Raw genomic sequence first — 22485 nt, 5'->3', positions numbered from 1 at the left:
TTTTGCCAAGCTCCATTCAGCTGGTTGTCTCTTGGCTTTGCAGTCCAGCAATGGGAAAGTAACTTTCCCTGTGTGCACAAGATCCTCCATGATATCAATCCCATTCTATCTCTGTAACATGCTGCATTCCACAAACCTTTAAGATCTCCATATTCCTCTACGTCTGACGTCTTGGACAGTCCCAGATCTCATTGCTTTATTACTGGCAGCTTTTTGTGCTGTACTGTCTGGGAATTCCTTCCTGTGCCCTTCCATATTTCTCTCCTCCTTAACATACTATTTAAAAGCTATCTGTTTGGTCAATTCTCTTCCAAATATCTCCTCACATGACTTGGTGCTTAGCTTTGCTTGATATTCTTTCCTTTTTTGCTGTTGTTACGCTGACAAAGGGAAGCACTGATGCTGTAACATATGCTCAAGTCGCAACTGAGTAATACCAAACCTCCAGTGGTTAAATCAACAGGACAGCAATTTCTATTGATTATAATTTGAGGGGATGCTCCAATTATTGAAAAGTGAGTAATTTAGACACATTTTCCTGTTCTCAATCCAATTGTGAGCAATGCTTTGAGACTACTGCTTTAGCCACTGTGTGGTGCTTTAACCTCCCTACCAAGTTTTGCATTGGCTTTGAAAGCAGCTACCAGAAGCTATTATTCATCCCAAATGACCCCCACCACTACCACCAATACCACCATCATCTTATCTCCCAAGTTTTCAGTTCCTGTAGTCTGACAGACCTAGGGATATCATCTAGTAAAAAAGACTCTATAAATTGGAGATCAGTGGGGTAATTACCAGGCTGGTTTGATCAGATTGTCTTTCTGCATTCAGAATTTTCTCAAAAAAGGAAAGCAATGTCGCTACAATGAGACAATTCCAGAAGCTACAGGGGTAAACCTTCTGTTGGCTCCGTCAATAGGGGATATTATCCCCAAATGTTACTCTGACAAATAGGGGATATAATTCCCAAATGTTACTCAGCCAGTAGGGCATATAATCCCGAAATGTTACTCAGCCAGTAGGGCATATAATCCCCAGATGTTACTCAGGCAGTAGCCATGGAGAAAAACATTATTTCAGCTCAATTAGATTCATCTGGAGCATTAGACCCAATGTTACATCTGTAAATGGGTATTTTCCAGACGAGTTAGAAATGGGCCTAATAGTCATCCTCTCTTGCTCTTGTCTCTGCCATTTCATCTTTTTATGGATGCTGCCAGACATATTGAATGTTTCTGGAGTTTTCTGTTTATATTCCAGCTTTCTAGCATGAATAGTCTTTTGCCTTTGCTCTCACCTTGGTGCCTGTGACATCTTGCTGTGTGCAGATAGGCCTCTACGTTCCCTCTGCCAAAGCGGTGAATGCACTTCAATCACACTTTATTGACTATAAGCAGTTTGACATGTCCTGATGTTGTGCAAGGCGCAATAAAAATAAGCATTTTGCTATGTAATTCAGCAGATCCTACCCTGCCAGTGTTTTTAATGGATGGGTACAGCCTAATAGTTAGGATTTGTGGTATCTTGGCTTCAGAAATTTAGAAGGCAAGATTAAACCAAGATGGCCACTGTTGTGAGGAATGGCAGTGTTTTCTCATTTTGTGTTATTACTCAAAGACAAACTGCACTGAGTAAATTATGGGAGTCTGCTTAGAATCATTACCCCCAATGTCCATTTCCTGTGAATTGGCCCAGTTCAACTACTCACATCTGATCTCCAGATAGGAATAGGAGGACGCCACTTAGCCCCTCAAGCCTGTTCCATCATTCAGTGAAATATGGCAGCTTTGTATTTCCATTTGCCTTGCTTCCATAACCTTTAGCTAGCAAGCAGCTTTCCATCTCAGACTTAAAACAATTAATTGAGGTAGCATCAAGTGTACCTCACTACCTGTGGGAGAGGACTGCACACATCTCACCCTTTGTGCAAAGCAATGTTCCCTAACCTCTTCGAGATTAAGTTTATACCTTTGCCTAAAACTCCTCAATATCAACAGAAGCAGTTTCCTTCTTTCTACCCTGTCAATTCCTTTCAAGAGTCTAAAATCCTCAATCAACTCACCCATTAAATGTTTACTAGGAAAGAATGAGGGCTGCTGATGCTGGGGATCAGGGTCAAAAGGTGTGGTGCTGGAAAAGCACAGCTGGTCAGACAGCATCCGAGGAGCAGGAAGGTTGATGTTTTGAGCATAAGCATTCCTGATGAAGAGCTTATTCTTGAAATGTCGACTCTCTTGCCCCTCAGATGCTGCCTGACCGAATGTGCTTTTCCAACATCGCACTTTTTGATTCTAAAACTTTTACATTCAGGGAAGAAGCCTGGTTCACATAATTGTTCTTTTTAATTTAATCCTTGGAACATGGATAACATTTTGGTGAATCTGCACTGCACTCCTTTGACCAATGTACCCTTTCCAAGGCGTAGAGCCAAGAGCTTAACATGGAGTGTGGTGTAACCAAAGTTTTGTATAACTTCAGCAAAGCATCCTTCCCTTCCATGTTCTAGTCCTCTGGATATATGGGCTAGCATTTTATATAACACAATGATTATTTTTAGATCTGACCACAGCATTGTCAGGATCTGTGTACATGGACCTCTTTGGACATGCACTCTTTCTAGCTTTTTAACTATATAACTAACATTCAGATGAATACTTTTTGTTCTGCAATAAATGACCTCACACTGGCCTGCATTGAAATTCATCTGCCAGTTTTTCCCCTTCCCCTAATCTACCAATTCACTTAGTAATTTTATGCTCCAGTCTCCGTGACTTAATGCATCATGATGTCTATGCCATTGGTAAACATAGGCATACGGATCTGTCCCTCAGGAATGCTTCAGTACTGAGCTTTATGGCTCATTGTATATGCTTGCTCCAGTCAACAAAATCATTGTAACCTTGTCCATCATCTCCACACTCCTACCTCACCTCCATGCCCTCCTTAAGTATTTTCTAATTTCTGTCAGTTATTATTCTGTCAATTCTGTCAATTGCTATCTGAGGAGGAGAAGTATTCCAAAGATTATAAAACCCTCTGAAGAAAGTGCTGTTCCTTCAGTTCAAAATGGCTGACCCTTTAGCCTGAGACTGCGACCCCTGTGTTGAAGATTCCTCATCTAGAGTGACAGTCTCTCTACATCGACACTTTGAAGCCCTTTAAGAATATTATAGAGTTCAATGAGATTCTGATTCTCTCAAGCCCCATGGATTTTCCATCTCATGGTAGTTAAAGATATTTCTGACAAGGCCCTTCCTAATTCTGCAGCAATCTGAAGCCAATTTATGTGGCATGTAGACTTTGGGGTCAGAATCTACAAAGTTTTGGTGGCATCTCAATCTGAGAAATATCTTCTTAATATTTTATCGCTTTCCTACTCTCGCCCCTCTTAGGACAGACCTCCAGTCTCAGGAATCAGATCAGTAAACTTTTGTTGCACTATTTCTAAGGAAATTATATCCTCCCGTGGGTAATAGTAGTTGCCAAGGCCCTAGAGGATTATAGGGATGCTCTCTCATCAGAGAGAGAAAGAGAGAGAGAGAGAGAGAGAGAGAGACGACTGAGAGTGAGTTTACTTGAGGCTCATCATATCTCAGGCAAGAGACAAGGTTGAGAAGGTGGGACCTTCATGGTGACCTCATGGTTGGAAACAAAGTGGTTTACCTCAGGTATCCCCTTCCCCGATCACCATGCCCTCAGTCAGTCAGAGTGCAATATTTTCAATATGGAGTCTTTCCTATTTCATTTTGCTAATTCATTTTCAAGTTGTAACCAATACTTTAATTTCCTGATGGGGGTGGGGTGGGGTGGGGGCGGGGTGCATATGAGGAAGAACTGTTCTTAGGAAGAAAATTGTAATGATCTGGAACTAGTTGCCTGCAAAAGTGGTGCAAGCAGAGTTGATGAATTATTTCAAGATGAAATTGGATGTTTATAAGAGGAAAATAAATTTGCAGAACTAAAGAGATAGGGTAGAAGAGTGAGACTGGCTGGACTACTGTCTTGAAAGAGCTTTTGTCTGAAATGTCAAATTTCCTACTCTTCGGATGCTGCCTGACCTGCTGAACATTTCCAGCAGCACACTCTCGACTCTACTGTGTAGAAGGTCCAGCATGGATTGAATTGACTGAAGAGTCTCCTTCTGTGCTATTGTGACTGTGAGTCAGGTCGTGTGAGAAAGGAAAGGGTAAATAAAACAACTGCAAGATATAAAAGTTGAGCAACATGAAACATGGCACCAACATGGATTTTCCATCTCATGGTAATTAAAGATATTTCTGACAAGGCCCTTCCTAATTCAGTAGGAATCTGAAGCCAATTTATGTGGCATGTCGATTTTGCGGTCAGAATCTACAAAGTTTTGGTGGCATCTCGATGGTGAGAAATATGTTTTTAATATTTGACGAATGTCACTCAACTGCTTTCTTTTTTTAAGTTAAAAAAGATAGTCCATCTTAAACGCTTTAAATGAACTTTACTACATTCTGGTAACATCACGAAACGGATAAAGAAGCCAAGGTTCGTCGTTTCAGAACCTGATGCCAAACCCGCGGCAGGAACCTCACGAGCAGCTCAGGAAATTAGTTGAGAAAGTGGAAACAGTCTGTTTGCAGCATTCTGTAATTTCCAACATCTGTAGGTGTTCTTTTTGTTGTTGTTGCTTTTTTGTTGAGGATAAGAAAGTTTGGAGTCAGAAAATACATTTCTCTTATTCACTGGATGCAGGCATCACTGGTAAGGCCTGCATTTATTACCCATTCCCATTTTAACACTGAGAAAGTGGTGAGCTGCTACCTTGAATATAACTTAGTGGATGCTAGATTATTTCAGAGAAAATTGAGAGTTACCCACATTGCTGTGAGTCTGGGGTCCCATATAGAATGGATGGAGTAAGGACGTTAGATTTTCTGCCCTAAAGGATATTAGTGAACCAGATGGGTCTGATTCTGTATTAGTGGTGCTGGAAGAGCATAGCAGTTCAGGCAGCATCCGAGGAGCAGTAAAATCGACGTTTCAGGCAAAAGCCCTTCATCAGGAATACAGGCAGAGTGCCTGAAGGATGGAGAGATAAGTGAGGGGAGGGTGGGGGTGGGGAGAAAGTAGCATAGAGTCTGAGATTCTTATAGAGAGAGGAGGAAAACTTCTTCAAGGCAGGCATCCTTGCAAGAGGATTCACAGTAGGGTTAGAATCAACTAGGTAAAAACAATGACTGCAGATGCTGGAAACCAGATTCTGGATTAGTGGTGCTGGAAGAGCACAGCAGTTCAGGCAGCATCCGAGGAGCAGTAAAATCGATGTTTCGGGCAATACAGGCAGAGAGCCTATGACAACCCAGTAGTTTTGTGCTTGTTGTTATTTTTCTGCTTATTCCAATTAGTTAAAATCAATGGGATATAGACTGTTATTCATGGATCATTAGTCCTGGTTTCCGGGTTACAGATTCAATAATTTAACCTTCAATCAAACCCATGACTTCTGGAATTAGATGCCAACTACCCTATCCAGACATTCTATTAAAGAGTCCATATCTCTTTAATTCAAGTTACCATTGAATCTGCTTCAACCCTCCCCACCCATACCCAGATCACAGCAAATTAATGTGTGACAACAAATTAGCCTTCACTCCCCTCTGGTTCTTTGGTCAATTCTGTTAAATCTGCGTCCTCTGGTTATTGACCCTCCCAATAGCAACAGTTACTTGTTATTTAGGGTTGTAGAATTATAGAGATGTACAGCCTGGAACCAGATCCTATGGTCCAATTTGTCCATGCCAACCAGATATCCTAACATAATCTAGTCACATTTGCCAGCATTTGGCCCATACCCCTCTCACCCTTCCTATTCATAAAGCCACCCAGATGCCTTTTAAATGTTGTAATTGTACCAGCCTCCACCACTCCCTCCGGCAGCTCATTCCGTACAGGCACCACCCTCTGCATCAAAAAGTTGCCCCTTAGGTCCCTTGTAAATCTTTCCCCTCTTACCTTAAACCTATGTCCTCTAGTTTTAGACTCTCCCACCCCAGGGAACGGACCTTGTCTATTTACCTTATCCATGTCCCTCATGATTTTATAAACCTCGATAAGGTTACCCCTCAGCTTCCCATGCTCCAGCCCATTCTGCCTCTCCCTATATTTCAAGCCCTCCAATCCTGGCAACCTCATTCAAAACACTTAATTGTCAAAACCTCTGTCACATCCCCACTTTAGCCTTTACTGCTCTAAGGGATTCTGTTGGAATGAATACGGATGTTGCAGATGTTCTGAGTTGCGTGAAAGATGCTGGCTATCATTGGGAACACACACATTAGGTTCCCTCAGATATTTATGCCAACATTGTAGATAAACTGTGGCTCAAAGATCAACCATTACCTTTACCCTGATTCAAAACAAGTTAATTTTATTTTGAACGGTCTCTCTATGGTACGGAGAGGTATAACTACTCAAATTAATATACTGTGTTCCTCCTCCTTTTTTTGTTGCCACCAACATACTGTAATTATTCAACATCTGCTGCCTCTAAAAATACAACCAGTGGTTTTCTAACTCAGTGGGAGTTTGAAATTATTTTGCAATCAGAATTTGAAAAGCTGTTCCAATAGCTTAAGGAGTGGAGCAGAACTGTTCACAGACTCTTAAGTTTGACCCTTTACTGTTGCTGAATTACTTGGTGGAGGCAGTGAGTTGTGACCAGGGCTTCAGTGTCCACTGGTCTGATGAGAGGGGAAATCTTATGGGATAAAAGCATGTCCGTCAAGGAGAGAATCAAACCTTCATGCCATAGATAAGCAACTGGCCTGATTGGCTCAAGCATAATGAACAATTGTATGTGGGCAGGCTCAGTCACCCTCTTTCTTCATTCAATGGGTGTGTTTATTGCATATTCCTTGAGATAGTCTTGGTGAGTTTGTTAGACCATATTAAAGTGCTTCAGGCATCGCATAGGCCAGACTGGGTAAGATTTCCTTTCCTAAAGGACATTGGTGAACCATACTGTTTTATACAGCAAGCTAATTTCTTGTCACCATCACCAGTAGCTTTTTATTTCAGATTTACCAAGGTAACTAAGTTAAATTCTCCACTAAGCGTCTGGGATCGGGACTTATATCTCAGGATCATCAGTTCAAGTCTAGGTTGCCAGTCTAGTAATATGACTATACTGACATAACAAGAAGCCTGGAAGTATACACCAACAAGATTTAGTCATGTAGCTGTTTCTTTGTGCCTAGATAACCCGCACCCTTCCACATTTCATACTTTTGCCCCCAAGCACAGCTGTTTTGGCATTTCCCAAAGTTCCTTTACAATGTAACTCGGCCTATTCCTGACCAGGAGTTGATCCAAGTTATGCTGGTAAGGTCAGAAGAGACCAGTCTTGGCCTCCTGTCTCACTTTGCTGTTGCCCACTATCCCAGAATGCCTTGGTGCCAGGATGCTTTAGTGCAATCAGGTGCTCAGATCAGCTAGCTACCGGACATTTGATGGTCTATCGAAGTCCTGAGGACAGGATGGAAACATCTAGTGCTTTCGCAGTATTGTGAATCCATTCACCTTCCTGGTTGTCATCTGTTGTTTGTGAAGAACTTGCTGATATGGAGTAATCCTCTGTGGGCTCTCAATCCCAGAGGTCCATTGTTCAGCTGCAGGTTATCAAAGGCCTGCAACCTTTGCTGAAAACATAAAATAATGCAGCTGAGACTGAGGCAGTTTGGCTAATTTTGCCCGTACTGGTAGAGTTGTCCTGTTAGACCCAATCCTCTCCCTTTCCCTCTTGCACTGGGTTTTTTCCCCTTTAAATATAAATCCAATTTTCTTTTGAAGGTTAGTTTTTGAGTCTGCTTCCACTAACCTTTCAGGCAGTGCATTCCAGATCATCATAACTTGCTGTGTAAAATAAATGTTTCCTCATGCCTGCGCAGCTTCTTTTGCCAATTATCTTGAACCTGCGTCCCCGGTTACTGACCTTCCTGCCAGTGGAAACAGTTTCTCCTTGTTCACTCCTTACCAAATCATTTCGAATTTCCAATTAACTTTTTTGACTCAAAGAAAAACCAAATAATAGAATTGCAGCATTACAGAAGGAGACCTTCAGCCCATAGTGCCATTGCTCCAGCTCTCCGAATGAGCAACTCACCTGTAATGTTATTCTCCGGCCTTCTCCCTATAAGCTTGTGCATTGTTCCTTCTCGGGTAACTATCGAACTGCATTGCAAAATCATCAACCGAACCCGCCTTCACCACACTCTCAGTCTGTGCACTCCAGATGCTGACCGCCTGTTACATGGAAAACATTTTTCCTCTTGTTGCCTTTGCTCCTTTTGCTCTTAGTTTAAATCTGTGCCTTCTAGTTTGCAATCCTTCCAATGGTGTGAACAGTCTTTCCCAATTTGTTCCATCCAAGTAAACTGAATGTCGGAGGTATAGTTAGTAAGTTTGCAAGTGACACCAAAATTGGAGGTGTAATGGACAGTGAAGGAGGTTACTGCAGATTACAATGGGATCTTGATCAGATAGGCCAATGGGCTGAGGAGTGGCAGATGGAGTTTAATTTAGATAAATGCGAGGTTTTGCATTTTGGGAAAGCAAATATTAGCAGGACATATATACTTAATGGTAAGGCCCTATCATGGTCTTACCACTTTGCTATCTCCATGATCTTAAAACAACAGTGATAAGGCCAGAAGGGATTTTTAAAACTTATCTGTGGGACATGGACATTGCCGGCTGGCCAGTGTTTTTATTGTCAATCCCTATTTGCCCTTGAGAAAATGGTGGTGAGCTACCTTCTTGAACTGCTGCAGTCCACTGCTGTAGGTTAACACACAATTCCCTGTGGGGGGGAATTCCAGGATTTTGACCCAGCGATAGTGAAGGAATGGCAGTACGTTTCCAAGTCAGTATGGTGAGTGGATTGGAGTGGAACTTGCACTTGGTGGTGTTCTCATGCATCTGCTGCCCTTGTCCTTCTAGATGGAAGTAGTCATGGGTTTAGATGGTCTGGGGATCTTTGATGAATATGTAGAGTATACCTTGTAGATAATATACATGCTGCTACTGAGCATTGGAGATGTAAGGAGTGGATGCTTATAATTGTGGTCGCAAATATGCAGGGTGGATGGTGTTGGCCATTACCTGGCATTTGTGTGGTGTGAATGTTACCTGCCAATTGTCAGCCCAAGTCTGGATGTTGTCCAGATCTTGTTGCATTTGAACACGGACTACTTCAGTATCTGAGGAATCATGAATGGCGCTGAACCTTTTCCAATCATCGGTGAACATCCCCACTTTTTACCTTATGATGGACAGAAGGTCATTGATGAAGCAGCTGAAGATGGTTGGGTCCAGGACACTACCCTGAGGAACTCCTACAGAGATGTCCTCGAGCTGACATGACTGACCTCTGATAACCACAACCATGCCTATATGCCAAGTATAATTCCAACCACTGGAGAGTTTGCCTCCGATACCCATTGATTCCAGTTTTGCTAGGGCTCCTTGATGCCACATTTGGTCGAATGCAGCCTTGATATCAAGGGCTGTCACACACACCTCACCTCTGGAGTTCAACTGTTTTGTTCATGTTTGAACAAAGGCTGTAATGAGATCAGGATCTGAGGGCCCCTGGTGGAACCCAAACTGGGCATCACTAAGAGTGTTGTTGCTGAGCAGATGGTGCTTGATAGCACTGCTGACAACCCCTTCCATCACTACCAATGATTGAGAATAGACTCCATTTCCCACATTGCGGGGTAGATGCTGGTGTTGTAACTGTACTGGAACAGCTTGGCCAGGAGCTGCAGGTTCTGGAGCACAGTGCTTCAGTACTATTGCTGGAATCATGTCAGGGCTCATAGCATTCATAGTATCCTGTGTAACTGACTATTTCTTGACATCATGTGGAGTGAATTGAATTGGCTAAAGACTGCAGCACAGTGGCTCAGTGGTTAGCACTGCTGCCTTCCAGCGCCAGGGACCTGGGTTTGATCCCAGCCTCGGGTGACTGTCTGTGTGGAGTTTGCACATTCTTCCTGTGTCTGCATGGGTTTCTTCCACGTGCTCCGGTTTCATCCCGCAATCCAAAGATGAGCAGGTTAGGTGAATTGGCCATGCCAACTTGCCCATAGTGTTCAGGGATGTGTAGGTTAGGTGCATTAGTCAGGGGTAAGTGTAGATTAATAGGTGCAAGGAATGGGTCGGGTGGGTTACACTTTGGCGAGTCAGTGTGGATGTGATGGGCTGGTTTCACACTGTAGGGATTCTATGATTATTCTATGGTATCTGTAATGCTGGGGACCACTGGAGGAGATTGAAATGGATCATCTACTTCAGTCTTATCTTTTGCACTGATTTGCTGGGCTCTTCCGTCATTGAGGTTGGGGATATTTGTGGATCCTCCTCCTTTAGTGAGTTGTTTAATCATGCACCACCAATCACGTGGCAGGACTACAGAGCTTCACTCTGATCTGTTGGTTGTAGGATAGCTGAAATTTGTCTGTAGTTTGCTGTTTATGCTGTTTTGCATGCTAGGTAGGCCTGTTTAGTAGCTTCACCAGGTTGACACCTCATTTTCAGGTATGTCTGGTGCTGCTCCTAGCATGTCCTCCTGCTGTCTCCATTGAACCAGGGTTGATCCCCTGGCTTGATGGGAATGGTTGAGTGGGAGATATGCCAGGCCATGAGGTTACAGGTTGTGCTGCAGAATAATTCTGTTGCTGCTAAGGCCCACAGCACCTCATGGATACCCAGTCTTGAGTTACTAGATCTGTTAGAAGTCTGTCCTATTTAGCACAGTGATAGTGCCACACCTTATGATGCAGGGTACTCTCAATGTGAAGGTGGAACATTCTCTCCACAAGGACTGTGCAATGGTCACTCTTACTGATGCTGTCATGAACAGATGCATCTGCAGCCGGCACAGTTGTAAGGATGACATCAAGTATGTTTTTCCCTCTTATTGGTTCCCTCACCACCTGCCTCAAACCCAGTCTAGCAGCTATGTCCTTTAGAACCTGACCAGCTCAATCAGTAGTGCTGCTGCTGAGCCACTCTTGGTGGTAGACAATGAAATCCCCCACCCAGAGTCCATCCTCAGTCCTCAGTGCCTTCCTCCAAGTATTGTTCAACATGGAGGAGTACCGATTCATCAGCCGAAGGAGGATGATAGGTGTTAGTCAGCAGATGGATTCCTTGCCCATGTTTAACCTGAAGCCATGCGAATTCATGGGGTCTGGAGTCAATGTTAAGTACTCTGAGGGCAATTCTCTTCTGGCTGTGTACCACGGTGCCACCACCTCAAAGAACAAAGAACAAACAACAAAGAAATTTACAGCACAGAAACAGGCCCTTCGGTCCTCCAAGCCTGCACCCATCCAGATCCTCTATCTAAACCCATTTTCTAAAGATTTGTATCCCTTTGCTCCCTGCCCATTCACGTATCTGTCAAGATGCATCTTGAATAATGCTATCATTGCCACCTCTACCACCTCCGCTGGCAATGCATTCCAGGCCCCCACCACCCTCTGTGTAAAGGACTTTCCACGCATATCTCCCCTAAACCTTTCCCCTCTCACTTTGAACTCATGACCCCTAGTAATTGAGTCCCCCACACTCTTGGGAAAAGCTTCTTGCTATCCACCCTATCTATACCTCTCATGAATTTGTAGATCTCAATTAGATCCCCCCCCAACCTCCGTCTTTCTAATGAAATTAATCCTAATCTATTCAACCTCTCTTCATAGCTAGTGCCCTCCATACCAAGCAACATCCTGCTAAACCTCCGCTGCACCCTCTCCAAAGCAGCCACATCCTTTTGGTAATATGGCGACCAGAACTGTACCTAGTTTTCCAAATGCAGCTGAACCAAAGTCCTATATAACTGTAACGTGACCTGCCAAGTCTTGCATCAATACCCCGTCCAATGAAGGAAAGCATGCCGTAATCCTTCTTGACCACTTTACTGACCTGCATTGCCACTTTCAGGGAACAATGGACCTGAACACCCAGATCTCTCTGTACATCAATTTTCCCTAGGATGCCTTCTTGACCACTCTATCGACCTGCATTGCCACCTTCAAGGTACAATTTCTCTGTACATCAATTTTCCCTAGGACTTTTCCATTTACTGTACAGTTCACTCTTGAATTGGATCTTTCAAAATGCATTACCTCACATTTGCCCAGAGTGAACTCCATCTGCCAATTCTCTGCCCATCTCTCCAATCTATCTATATTCTGCTATATTCTGTGATAATCCCCCTCACTATTTGCTACTCCACCAATCTTGGTGTCATTTCCAAACTTGCTAATCAGGCAACCGATATCTTCCTCCAAATCATTTATATATATCACAAACAACAGTGGTCACAGCACAGATCGTGTGGAACACCACTGGTCACAGGTCTCCATTTTGAGAAACTTCGTTCCACCACTACTCTCTGTCTCTTGTTGCACAGCCAGTTCTCTATCCATCTAGCTAGAACACCCTGGACCCCATGAGACTTCACCTTCTCCATCAGCATACCATGGGGAATCTTATCAAATGTGTTACTGAAGTCCATGTATATGACATTTACATCCCTTCCCCCATCAATCAACCTCTGCTGTCCTGTTGTTGGCAGAGGATATTTCCAGGGATGATGGTGGTGGTGTCTGGAACATGTCAGACATGATTCCGTGAGTATGACTTTGTCAGGCTGTTGCTTGACTAATCTGCAAGACAGCTCTCCCAGTTTTGGCACTAGCTCCCAGATGTTAATAAGGAAGATGTTGCAGGGTTGACTGGACTATTTTTGCCATTGTTGTTTCCAATGCCTAGTTTGATGCTGGGTGGTCCATCTGGTTTCATTTTTTGGTTGAGACTTCATAGCTACTGATACAACTGAGAGGGTTGCTTGGCCATTTCAGAGGGCAATTAAGAGTCAACCACATTGCTGAGTCTGGGTCTGAGGTCACATGTAGGCCTGACCAGAAGAGGATGGCAGATTTCCTTCCCTGAAGGGCATTAGTGAGACAGGTGGATTTTTCCGACAATCGGCAATGATTTCATGGACTTCAGTAGGTTCTTAATTCCAGAACTTTTTATTGAATTCACCTTCCACCATCCGACATAGTAGGATTTGAACCTAGGTTCTCAGAACAATAGCTGAGTTTCTGGATTAATAGTCTAGTGATAATACCACTGGGCCATCGCCTATCCTAAACCTTCATCTGGAGCTGTCATGAGAGAAAAAAAGAAAATATTCATTTATGTAATACGTTTCACAACAAAGCATTTTGAAGTGTAGAAAACAATAGTCAATTTTCAATCTGCAGGCTCCCACAAAAAGCAAAGCAATGATGATCAAATAGTCTATTTCTAGTGATATTGGTTGAAGGATAAGTATTGTCCAGGACACCATGGAAGACCTCTGCTTCTGTCTGAAATAATAATAACCTTTACATCCGTCTGAGAAAGCAAAGTCCATTGAAAAGAAAACACATCTAACCATATAATGGTCCCTCAGTACCTCAGGAGTGTGCTCACTGGGATCTTATGCTCCAATTCATAGATTGGGACTTGAGCCCACAATCATCTCAGTTAGAGGCCAGAGTACTACCCGCTCAGCCAGAACTGCCATATGTAAGGAAGGAAAGAGTAATGCTGCTATCTTTTGTATTCCAACAGGTTTATTTGGAAGCACTAGCTTTTACAGAACATTTATAAACACAAATGTCATGGAGACATTAATAGTACATACTCAGTAACATACTGGTTCAGCCATTTCAGGGAAGTTGTAGGTGACAGCCTTTTAAGCTCAGTGTAGGATTTCTGGTCTTCAGTGAAGATGTTTTCAGTCTGATTGACCAAAATTGGCTATGTTTTCCAAACTTCAAAAATGCGTAGTTGCGAAAAGCACTATATAAATGAAAGTTTTCTTCAATTCTTCCAGGAGATCTCCAGATTGCAAGCAGTTCCATAGTGAAAACAGCATGGTACCCAGACTTCGATAAGGCTGCCATTTTTACCCAGAGAGGGATAGGCACGCTCGGGAGGGAGGGGTTGGGATAGGCATTAGGTTTTAGAGGGTGGAGAAGCAGTAGAGAGGGAGGCATTGGGGTTTAGGGTTACCATCTTGGGAAGGTAGGTCCCAACTGTGGATTGGTTACAAGCAAAGCAGGCACTTCCCCTTTCCTTTCCACATTTTCACCAGAGTTGCCCACTCTCACCTGCCTTCCCTTAATAACTGCATTGTGGCATGGGCATCATTATTTTCAGGTGATTTGACTTAATTACAAACTTATTGACGGTTAATGAGATCTGTTTATAAATGGTGGGCAGGCAGTGGCATTGACTTTGGCATCCACCTAAATAATGTATTGTGGGAAGCAGACGTTGATATGCCATTCATGATAATTCACTGGATTTTAGTAAAGTTACCATAGTCCCACTCTCCCATTAAAGGTAGATGACTGGTGGTGAGTGTAACCTGTGGGTCACCACACCTCAGGCAAGGTTGAGAAGGTGGGACATTTGTGGAGACCTCAACTGGTACAGGAGTGGCACCTGTGCTGTTGGCTTCACAGTGTAACACAAACCATATGTCGAAGCAGCTGCAGTTAACCAACCCTCCTCCTGCGTTGAGTGGTAGCAATCTAGACTGCCACATGTAAAATTTGGCTGGGATGTTATTTGGAGGTGAGCAAATTAATCGTCCAATAACTACACCACCTTCAGTTTGTTGGGATATAAGCTGAGAATCACTTAGGAAAAATTAAAGAAGTACTCTGTTCGTTACAATTCGTAAAATGTTCCCCAGGAAACATAAACCATTATTTACAAATGTTTTACATTAATACTTCTTACTGCTTCTGCACAGATTCTTCTAGAAGCTGTAGTCAGTCCAGACCCAAAGGCTAGTATTGCAGTTTTTGAAATCAACATCACTCCTGGTTACTGCATTGGTAAGTTTATTTAATTGCTACAGTAAAATGAGTGCATGGATGATGAGACTGTTCTTCTACTTGTTAAAAATCGGAAGCCAATGTTGAATGCAGTGGTTTAAGCAGGGAACAATTAGAGTCATAGAGGTGTATAGCACGGAAACAGACCCTTCAGTGCAACTTGTCCATGCTGACCAGATATCCCAACCCCAATCAAGCACCATTTGCCGGCACTTGGCCCATATCCCTCTAAACCCTTCCTATTCATACACCCATCCAGATACCTTTTAAATGATGCAATTGTACCAGCCTCCACCACTTCCTCTGGCAGCTCATTCCATACATGCACCACCCTCTGTGTGATAACGTTGCCCCTTAGATTCCTTTTATATCTTTTCCCTCTCACCCTAATCCTATGCCCTCTAGTTCTGGACTCCCGCACCCCATGGAAAAGCCTTTGTCTATTTATCCTATCTATACCCCTACCTAAACCTCTATAAGGTCACCCCTCAGCCTCCGACGCTCCAGGGAAATTATATTTCTCAGCAATTAAACAAAACTGTCCAGGCTTCAGTGGCAATTTTAATTTTAATGAGTTGGATAATATAAGAAACAGGAGAAGATCATTTGGCCTGTTGAATCTGTTCTGCATTTCAATAAGATCCTGGCTGATCTTCTATCTTAACTCCCTCAATGTCCAAAACAATGCTGAGCTAATATTGAACATCCCAAATGACTCTTTTTTTTAAAGATTTACAAAAATAATTTAATTCCTGTAGTCTCCATTACCAAGTAATCAACCATATTTGGTTGTATTCTGGAAATTTTCGCCAAATGACTCTTCATCTCCAACCACCTTCCCCCAATCGCCTAAGTGTTTAAAGAAATGTAAAAACAAATTGCTTTTAGTGGCCTAGTGATTTTTTTTTTTACCTTGGTTGCTTGCAGCAGTGTTCTGTAGGCTACAGGGAGGTTTGGCAATGCCCACGGGGCATGGAATACAGAATGTTGGGATGTTTTGCATCTACCCTGTGTTTCAGAAACAAGTGGCAAATGTATCCACTTTCTATGTCAGTGTATAGGCTTGATTTTAAATTTGATCTTACTCTGCGTGCAATGCTGTGATGTTTGATTTCATCGAGTGTTGTTACAATTCCAGTGTGTACCTTCGAAGAGAATCACCTTTGCGGCTATAACAACAGGTGGAACCCAAATCTCAACTGGCTAGTCGGTGGAGGTTCTGTTCGAGATTCGCCCACAAATCTTCCGACTGATCATACGTTGGACAATGAGCAGGGTATGTTTTCTATCACGCAAATATTTGTGGACTAAAACAAAAATCTGTTGTCATTTCTGAAAGGCTGTTAAAATATTTTCATGAAATTTATCGTACAGTGCAGGAAGAGGCCATTCAACCCATCATACCCATGATGGCTCTTTGAAGGAGCTCCAATTAGTACTACATGCTGTTCGATTCCAGAAATCCCATCGATGAAAGATGGAACAGTAGCCAGTCTTTATACACTTTTGTATTTATTTACAGCATATACCTTTGATCACAGTTTTAGTCTGTGTGTATTCCCATCTTTCCTCATCTAAATCTCTCGTTATAATCCTGTATTCCCTTCTCACTGAATTGTCTGTCTATTTTCTTTTACTCACATTCTCTGCTTTCTGTTTCAAACCCAATTCACAATCCTTTCTGTCTGCAGCCTCAAGAACATTCGCAATTAATGCCCACCATCTACACAGTTAATGTGCAATTAACACACATCTCGCTCATTCCCCATAGCCTGCAACTGTTTCAGTTTCAAGCATTTAACCAGTGCTTTTTGGGAGTCACTATTGAACCTTTATGTTGTTTCTAAAAGTGCATTCTGGATTGTGATGGCTTGCTGTGTGAAAAATACTTCTCAACATCACCTGCATTTGCCAATTGTCTTCAGTTCCTGACCCTCTTGACACTGAAAACAGTGTCTCTGTTTGGACTCAAGCAAAACCCTCGGATTTGGTTCCGGTACTTTGTTTTGAATTAAAAGACAACATGTCATTAATTAAGAATGCATCTACATCAAGAAAAATGTGGATTTGATCCCAAAATCTCAAAAGGTTACCAGGATGGATTATAATCCTGTTAACTTGCACAAAAGGTAGTGAGAAATACATGGGGATGTTTCTGTTATCTTGTTCTCTCAGTGGGTACAGGGACCACAAGACAGACAATCATGGTAGTAATGTTGGAGTATTGCACCAAATGCGTAATGAGCTATAGGGAACAATTATTAAGTTGTGTGGTGGGCTCATACTCTTGGTCAGAAGGAGGTAGACAGCTCCTTACTGGAGCAAGGTAACATCTTATGGAAGGCATGTGCCTTTCTCAAACAATTAACGCATACAATCTTCTAGGTTGGCTTCTATTGCCTGAGTCAGAGAATAATCTTTCAGAGTACCTCTATCTCCCTATTGACCTATTTTTCCCCAGCACTTTTCTTTGCCTCCTCCTGAAGATTGCATGATTCTGTATGGGATTAGGGTATGTGTATTGATGGTAAGACAGGGAATCTCTTTATGGTGCCCCAGCCAATTTCAATGTTGACTTAACTCTATCAATTAGTTAACCTTTTCCTGCTACCCTGATTTTCTGTGGTCATGTAAGTGACAACATCATTTGAACATGTAAAATGCTCTCTGTCTTTGTACTAATAACATGAGAAATACCAACATAAGTATGAGCAGGGATAAGTCAATTGAACCTTAAACCTATTCTGCCATTAAGTAAGATCGCAGCTGTTCTAATGTAGCTTAACTTCACTTTCCAGCCTTTCTGCATAATCCTGGACTCTCATGTCAATTCATTTTTGTCAATCTCAGCACTGAATATGTTTATGAACACCCAGCTTCCATTGCTGTCTTGGGGAGAGAATATACAAACAGCAGTGCTCCAGATTTTAACGCACTCACCTCATCTAATATCACTGAAAAGTCCTTGTATGCTCCTCACATCTTACTTTCCTACCTATCTATGTAGCATCATCAACTTTGACAACAATTCAGTTGATGCTGTCATCTAGGTCATTAATATTTATTAAACATTAATTGTTTAGGTCACTGGTCCCTGTGGCATCCCACTAGCTACAGTTTGCCAACCAGAAAATGATCTGTTCACTGGTGTTTCATGTTAGTTAGCCAAGGTTAATGCTAATCTATCACCATATGTTCTCATCTTGTGTAGTAATTTTATTGAATGCCTTTTAGAAATCTGTTTTGACCATTTCTACAAGTTACCCTTATCCAGTGTATAGTGGATAATGTATTAAGAACTCTAATATGTTTGTGAAACTCAATTTTCTTTTCACAAACTGCGTTGACTCTGCCTGATTGTATTGGGATTTTCTAAATGTCCCACGACTACTTTGGAAAAATGCTAGAATCCATTATCAAAAACAAATGCTGGAATAACTGGTTGATAACTTCCAGCTTTGTGTCTCTCTCCTTTCTTGTTATGTTTGTGTTTTTCTAACTCACATTGAGGTACAACGTATCCAGCAACTATAAGGAAAGGAAAGTTGACCCCGATTAATTCCAATGTGAATTGGAATGTCAAGGAAAAATATACCCTCGATCATCGTTGTTCTAGAATGAAATAAAAATAAATTACCTCAGCTCTTAAAAAACTTTTGGTGGATCAAGAGTACAACAACTTACAGGATACCGAAGTCTGTTATGCATTATATCATTGACAGCTGGAAGGGGCACAGAACTGCAACAGTGGGGGATAATCCAGAAAAAATATTCTGACCACATATGGATAAAGCATTATATGTTAAAGAACAAACATTAATTAGGCGCTCGAACCATCACCGATCTGCAGGAAAGTAATACCGTTGACATCTGTAATTAAACAGTGAGATAAATACTTCACAAGAGGCATTTACTCATAGCAAAACCACATGATGACTCCCAAAACCAACAGAAAATGCCAAAGGATGGTTGTCATAAGGCTTTATGTAATTTCTCAAATTCATGATGAGGGACTGAGGTTATGTGGAGGATATTGTGTTGTTCCTCTTGGAACTTGGAAGGATAAGGGAGATTTGGTGTTGTAAATTACAATGAGCTTTAATAGTTTAAGGAATAGAAACTGTATCAAGTGGCAGAAGGATCAGTAACCAGAGGACACAGATTTAAAGCAATTGGAAAAAGAACCAAAGGGGAGATGGGAAGAAATTTTCCTTTGCTGCCAGTTGCTACAATCTGGAGTGTAGAAAAGGACATTGGAAACAGATTCAGTAATAACTTTCCAAAGTTAATAGAATTAATACTTGAAGAGAAAAATCATGCAAGACTATGGGAAGGAGTAGGGGAATGCAATGAATTGGATAGCTCTCTCAGTGAGCTTGGGTTGAATGGCCTCCTTCCATTCTGCCTGATTCTATAATTCAGTGATCTATAGAGTCTAATACTCAGTGAATCAAAGTATTTTGTGATATTTTGATATTAATAGAGCGTTAAAGAGTTATATAAAACTGACCAAAGTAAAAAAATTTAAAATATTAACAAATATCAACTTTTATTCTGATTATAAATGGGGAGAGCAGGGTGCATCCAGATAGGTATTGGTCTCTCAACCAGATGTCTTATTGGGTAGAAATGCCAAAACGCACTGACATAAAAAAATGAATGCCTATTTAAAAAATAAAGCAATGTCAGCATGAAAGAAACTCAAACTTATTCTTCAGGTGGAGTTAGTTTAGATTAGCATCATGGTCAGTACAGACATGGTGGGCCAAAGGGCCTGTTCCTGTGCTGTACTGTTCTATGTAAAACTCAAAATCATGAGTTTGTTCTTAATCATTCCAGTCAAAACATCTCCCCCTGTAATCCTTTGGTGAATCATCATTTCATAGCTTGTTTTGCTTGAGATTGAATGAGTATTTCTGGTGCCAGGTAAATAAGCATTGTTGCATAATTATTGGATTTTATTGAACTGCAAAGCCACTCGTGACATATGACTTTGTTCTGAAAATTATCCCAGAGAAAGTTGGTTTCTCTCTCTCCCCCCGACTGTGCTGGTGTGATAGTTAAGGGTTGATAATGTGGTGCTGGAAAAGCACAGCAGGTCAGGCAGCATCTGAGGAGCAGGAGAATCGACATTTCGGGCAAAAACCCTTCATCAGGAACCGTTCCTGGTGAAGGGCTTTTACCCGAAACATTGATTCTCCTGCTCCTCGGATGCTGTCTGACTTGCTGTGCTTTTCCAGCACCACACCCTTGACCTTAGTCAAAGTGTAGCAGAGAGCAGCAATCTTATTCAGATCCAGAATGGCAAAGGTTGGCAAATTGGTTAAGAAATATTTGTGTACTTGCCACTAAGGAGAGATTATTCTTTTAACAATTATCATTGTACAGCAGGGTGATTGCTGGTTATGTTTAAATTGATGGCTTATTTTCTAGGACTTTCCAAAGTGGGTTTGCGATTACACAACTCAATCTGAGTTTGTGTGTTAGTCAGAACCAGCAAAGTAAATTGCACAATTGTGCTAGAGGAAAGAATGATTCTTTCCATTCATGAAGTTTTTATTCTGTGTGATGCTCCCATCAGATTTTATGATGTACAACCATTGCAAAAGAAAAGAAAACCAGGGAAACCTCAAATGAGAATGTGACAAAATGAATTAGAAAGAATGGAGCGATTAAAGAATATACAGTACAGAAATAGACTAGTCGTCCCAATTCGTCTAAGATAGTATTTATGCTTCTCAAGACCCTTCTCTCACTCTTCTAGGTCCTCTATCAACACATCCTTATGTTCCTTGTTTTTCAGCTTCCCCTTCAATGTATCTATTCTATTCACTTCCTTGTGAGATCCATTTTCTCTGAAACAGATTCTCCAGAATTTCCCATTGGATTTATTAGTGACTATCTTAACTTAATGTCCCCTAATTCTGGATGTCTTCATAAGTGGAAATTATAAATAGATTATAAGCAGGTTGGAGGGATTTAAATCAAGATGCACTTCTTTTTTTAATGAGGAGAGTTTATTGACCTGCTCAGTTTTACCCCTCTCATTCCACTTTCAATGTGACACATGTTCCTTCTGTACATGTGCTCAGCCAATTGATAGCAAACATCTGTTTTCTTCTTAACCTGAAATAAAGACATTAGCATGATTAACCAGATATAAGCCAAATCCCTTTTTATTAAAACAAAAATGTTAAATTTATTCTTTCCAAATTTAATCAATGCTTTTCGTTAATGTTGCACGTTATAATACAATCACCTCTAATAGATCCCACATGCCTTGTTATTTCAAAAATATATTTTTCCACATATAGAAATAACTACGAAGCAATTAGAGAAAAAAATTGATATTCTTATGAAATTTTGCATGTTCTTTTTTAAATATTCCATGTTCTCATCATAACATAAGAAGTTCCCTTTTGAGAATATTTAATAATTTCTTAGGACAACATTCCTCTTTGTAAAATAATCTGACAATTGGTGACTAACCTATTTTAGTTTAGAGTTCTTCCTAACACTTTTTCCATATTAAGTAAGGTCAACTTGCAAAGTTTTCTCTACATCACCCTTTGGCAAATGAACATTATCCCAAAAATAATGATTATCCACACATAACATTCCTGAGACAAATTTTTCTCAGTTTGCCCCTTGTCTAATATTCTGAAGCAAAACTTATATAAGGACACCTCATGCATTTATTGCTTTTTCCAAGATCAATGTTTCAGCAGACGAGGTGTTTTTAACTACCCTTGCATTTTCTTGGCTTCCCAGACCAAAAAATTGTGTTTATCATTCTTTACAGCCAAGAATATAATAACCCCTCCTATCCTGGCATATCCATCTGGAAGACCCGGGTGTGAAGCATCAATAAAAATGATGAGCTTTATATCTTCTGGGTCATTCAAAGCCAGAAACTTAAGTGCATATTTCTTGAATTTAAATTTCTTTAATAAAATATAATACATATGAGCAGGAAAAAGCCATTCAGCCAGTTGAGTCTGCCCTAGTGTCCTGTAATATCATGGCTGATCTATCCCACGGCTCAACTCTTCTTTCATGCCAGGTGTTTGTCTCTCTTAACTCTTTGATATTTCAAAAATCGGTCGACATCCCCTTTAAATACTTGCAGTGATCTAGCCTCCACAGCTCTGAGGTGGAAAATTCCAGATATTCATGACCCTCTGGAAGAAGAAATTCCTTCACATTCAGTTTCAGATTAATATTCCCTTATTATATATGAGCCCAAGTTTGAGAATCCTGACTAATTAAAATATCTTCTCAAAGCTACCCTATCAGGTCCCCTTTGAAATCTTGTATGATCGCCTCTCATTCTTCTAAACTCTAATAAATAGAGGCCTAACTTATTTAACCATCCTTGATAACTTAACCATTTCATCTCAGGAATCAGCCGAGTAAATCTCTTTTGAACTGCCTACAAAATGAGTAATATCCTTACTTAAATACAGGGCACAAAACTTAACATTGCATTCCATGTGCAGCCACACCAAAACCATGTACAGTTGTCACAAGACTTCCCTATTTT

General features: G+C 41.3%; 1 protein-coding gene across 5 annotated transcripts in view; it reads left to right on the top strand.

The window, feature by feature from the left end:
- LOC122563147 (MAM domain-containing protein 2-like) overlaps positions 1 to 22485 on the top strand; it is a 139977-nt gene that overhangs the window by 39188 nt on the left and 78304 nt on the right. For all 5 annotated transcript variants that reach the window (XM_043716635.1, XM_043716644.1, XM_043716627.1 and 2 more), the window contains 2 exons: positions 14858 to 14942; positions 16081 to 16218. In XM_043716635.1, coding sequence (XP_043572570.1) covers positions 14858 to 14942; positions 16081 to 16218 — 223 coding nt within the window. The remainder of the gene's footprint in view (positions 1 to 14857; positions 14943 to 16080; positions 16219 to 22485) is intronic.

This window comes from Chiloscyllium plagiosum, chromosome 2, assembly GCF_004010195.1.
Source record: "Chiloscyllium plagiosum isolate BGI_BamShark_2017 chromosome 2, ASM401019v2, whole genome shotgun sequence".
Lineage (NCBI taxonomy): Eukaryota > Metazoa > Chordata > Chondrichthyes > Orectolobiformes > Hemiscylliidae > Chiloscyllium > Chiloscyllium plagiosum.
This window is presented reverse-complemented; position numbering and strand designations above follow the sequence as displayed.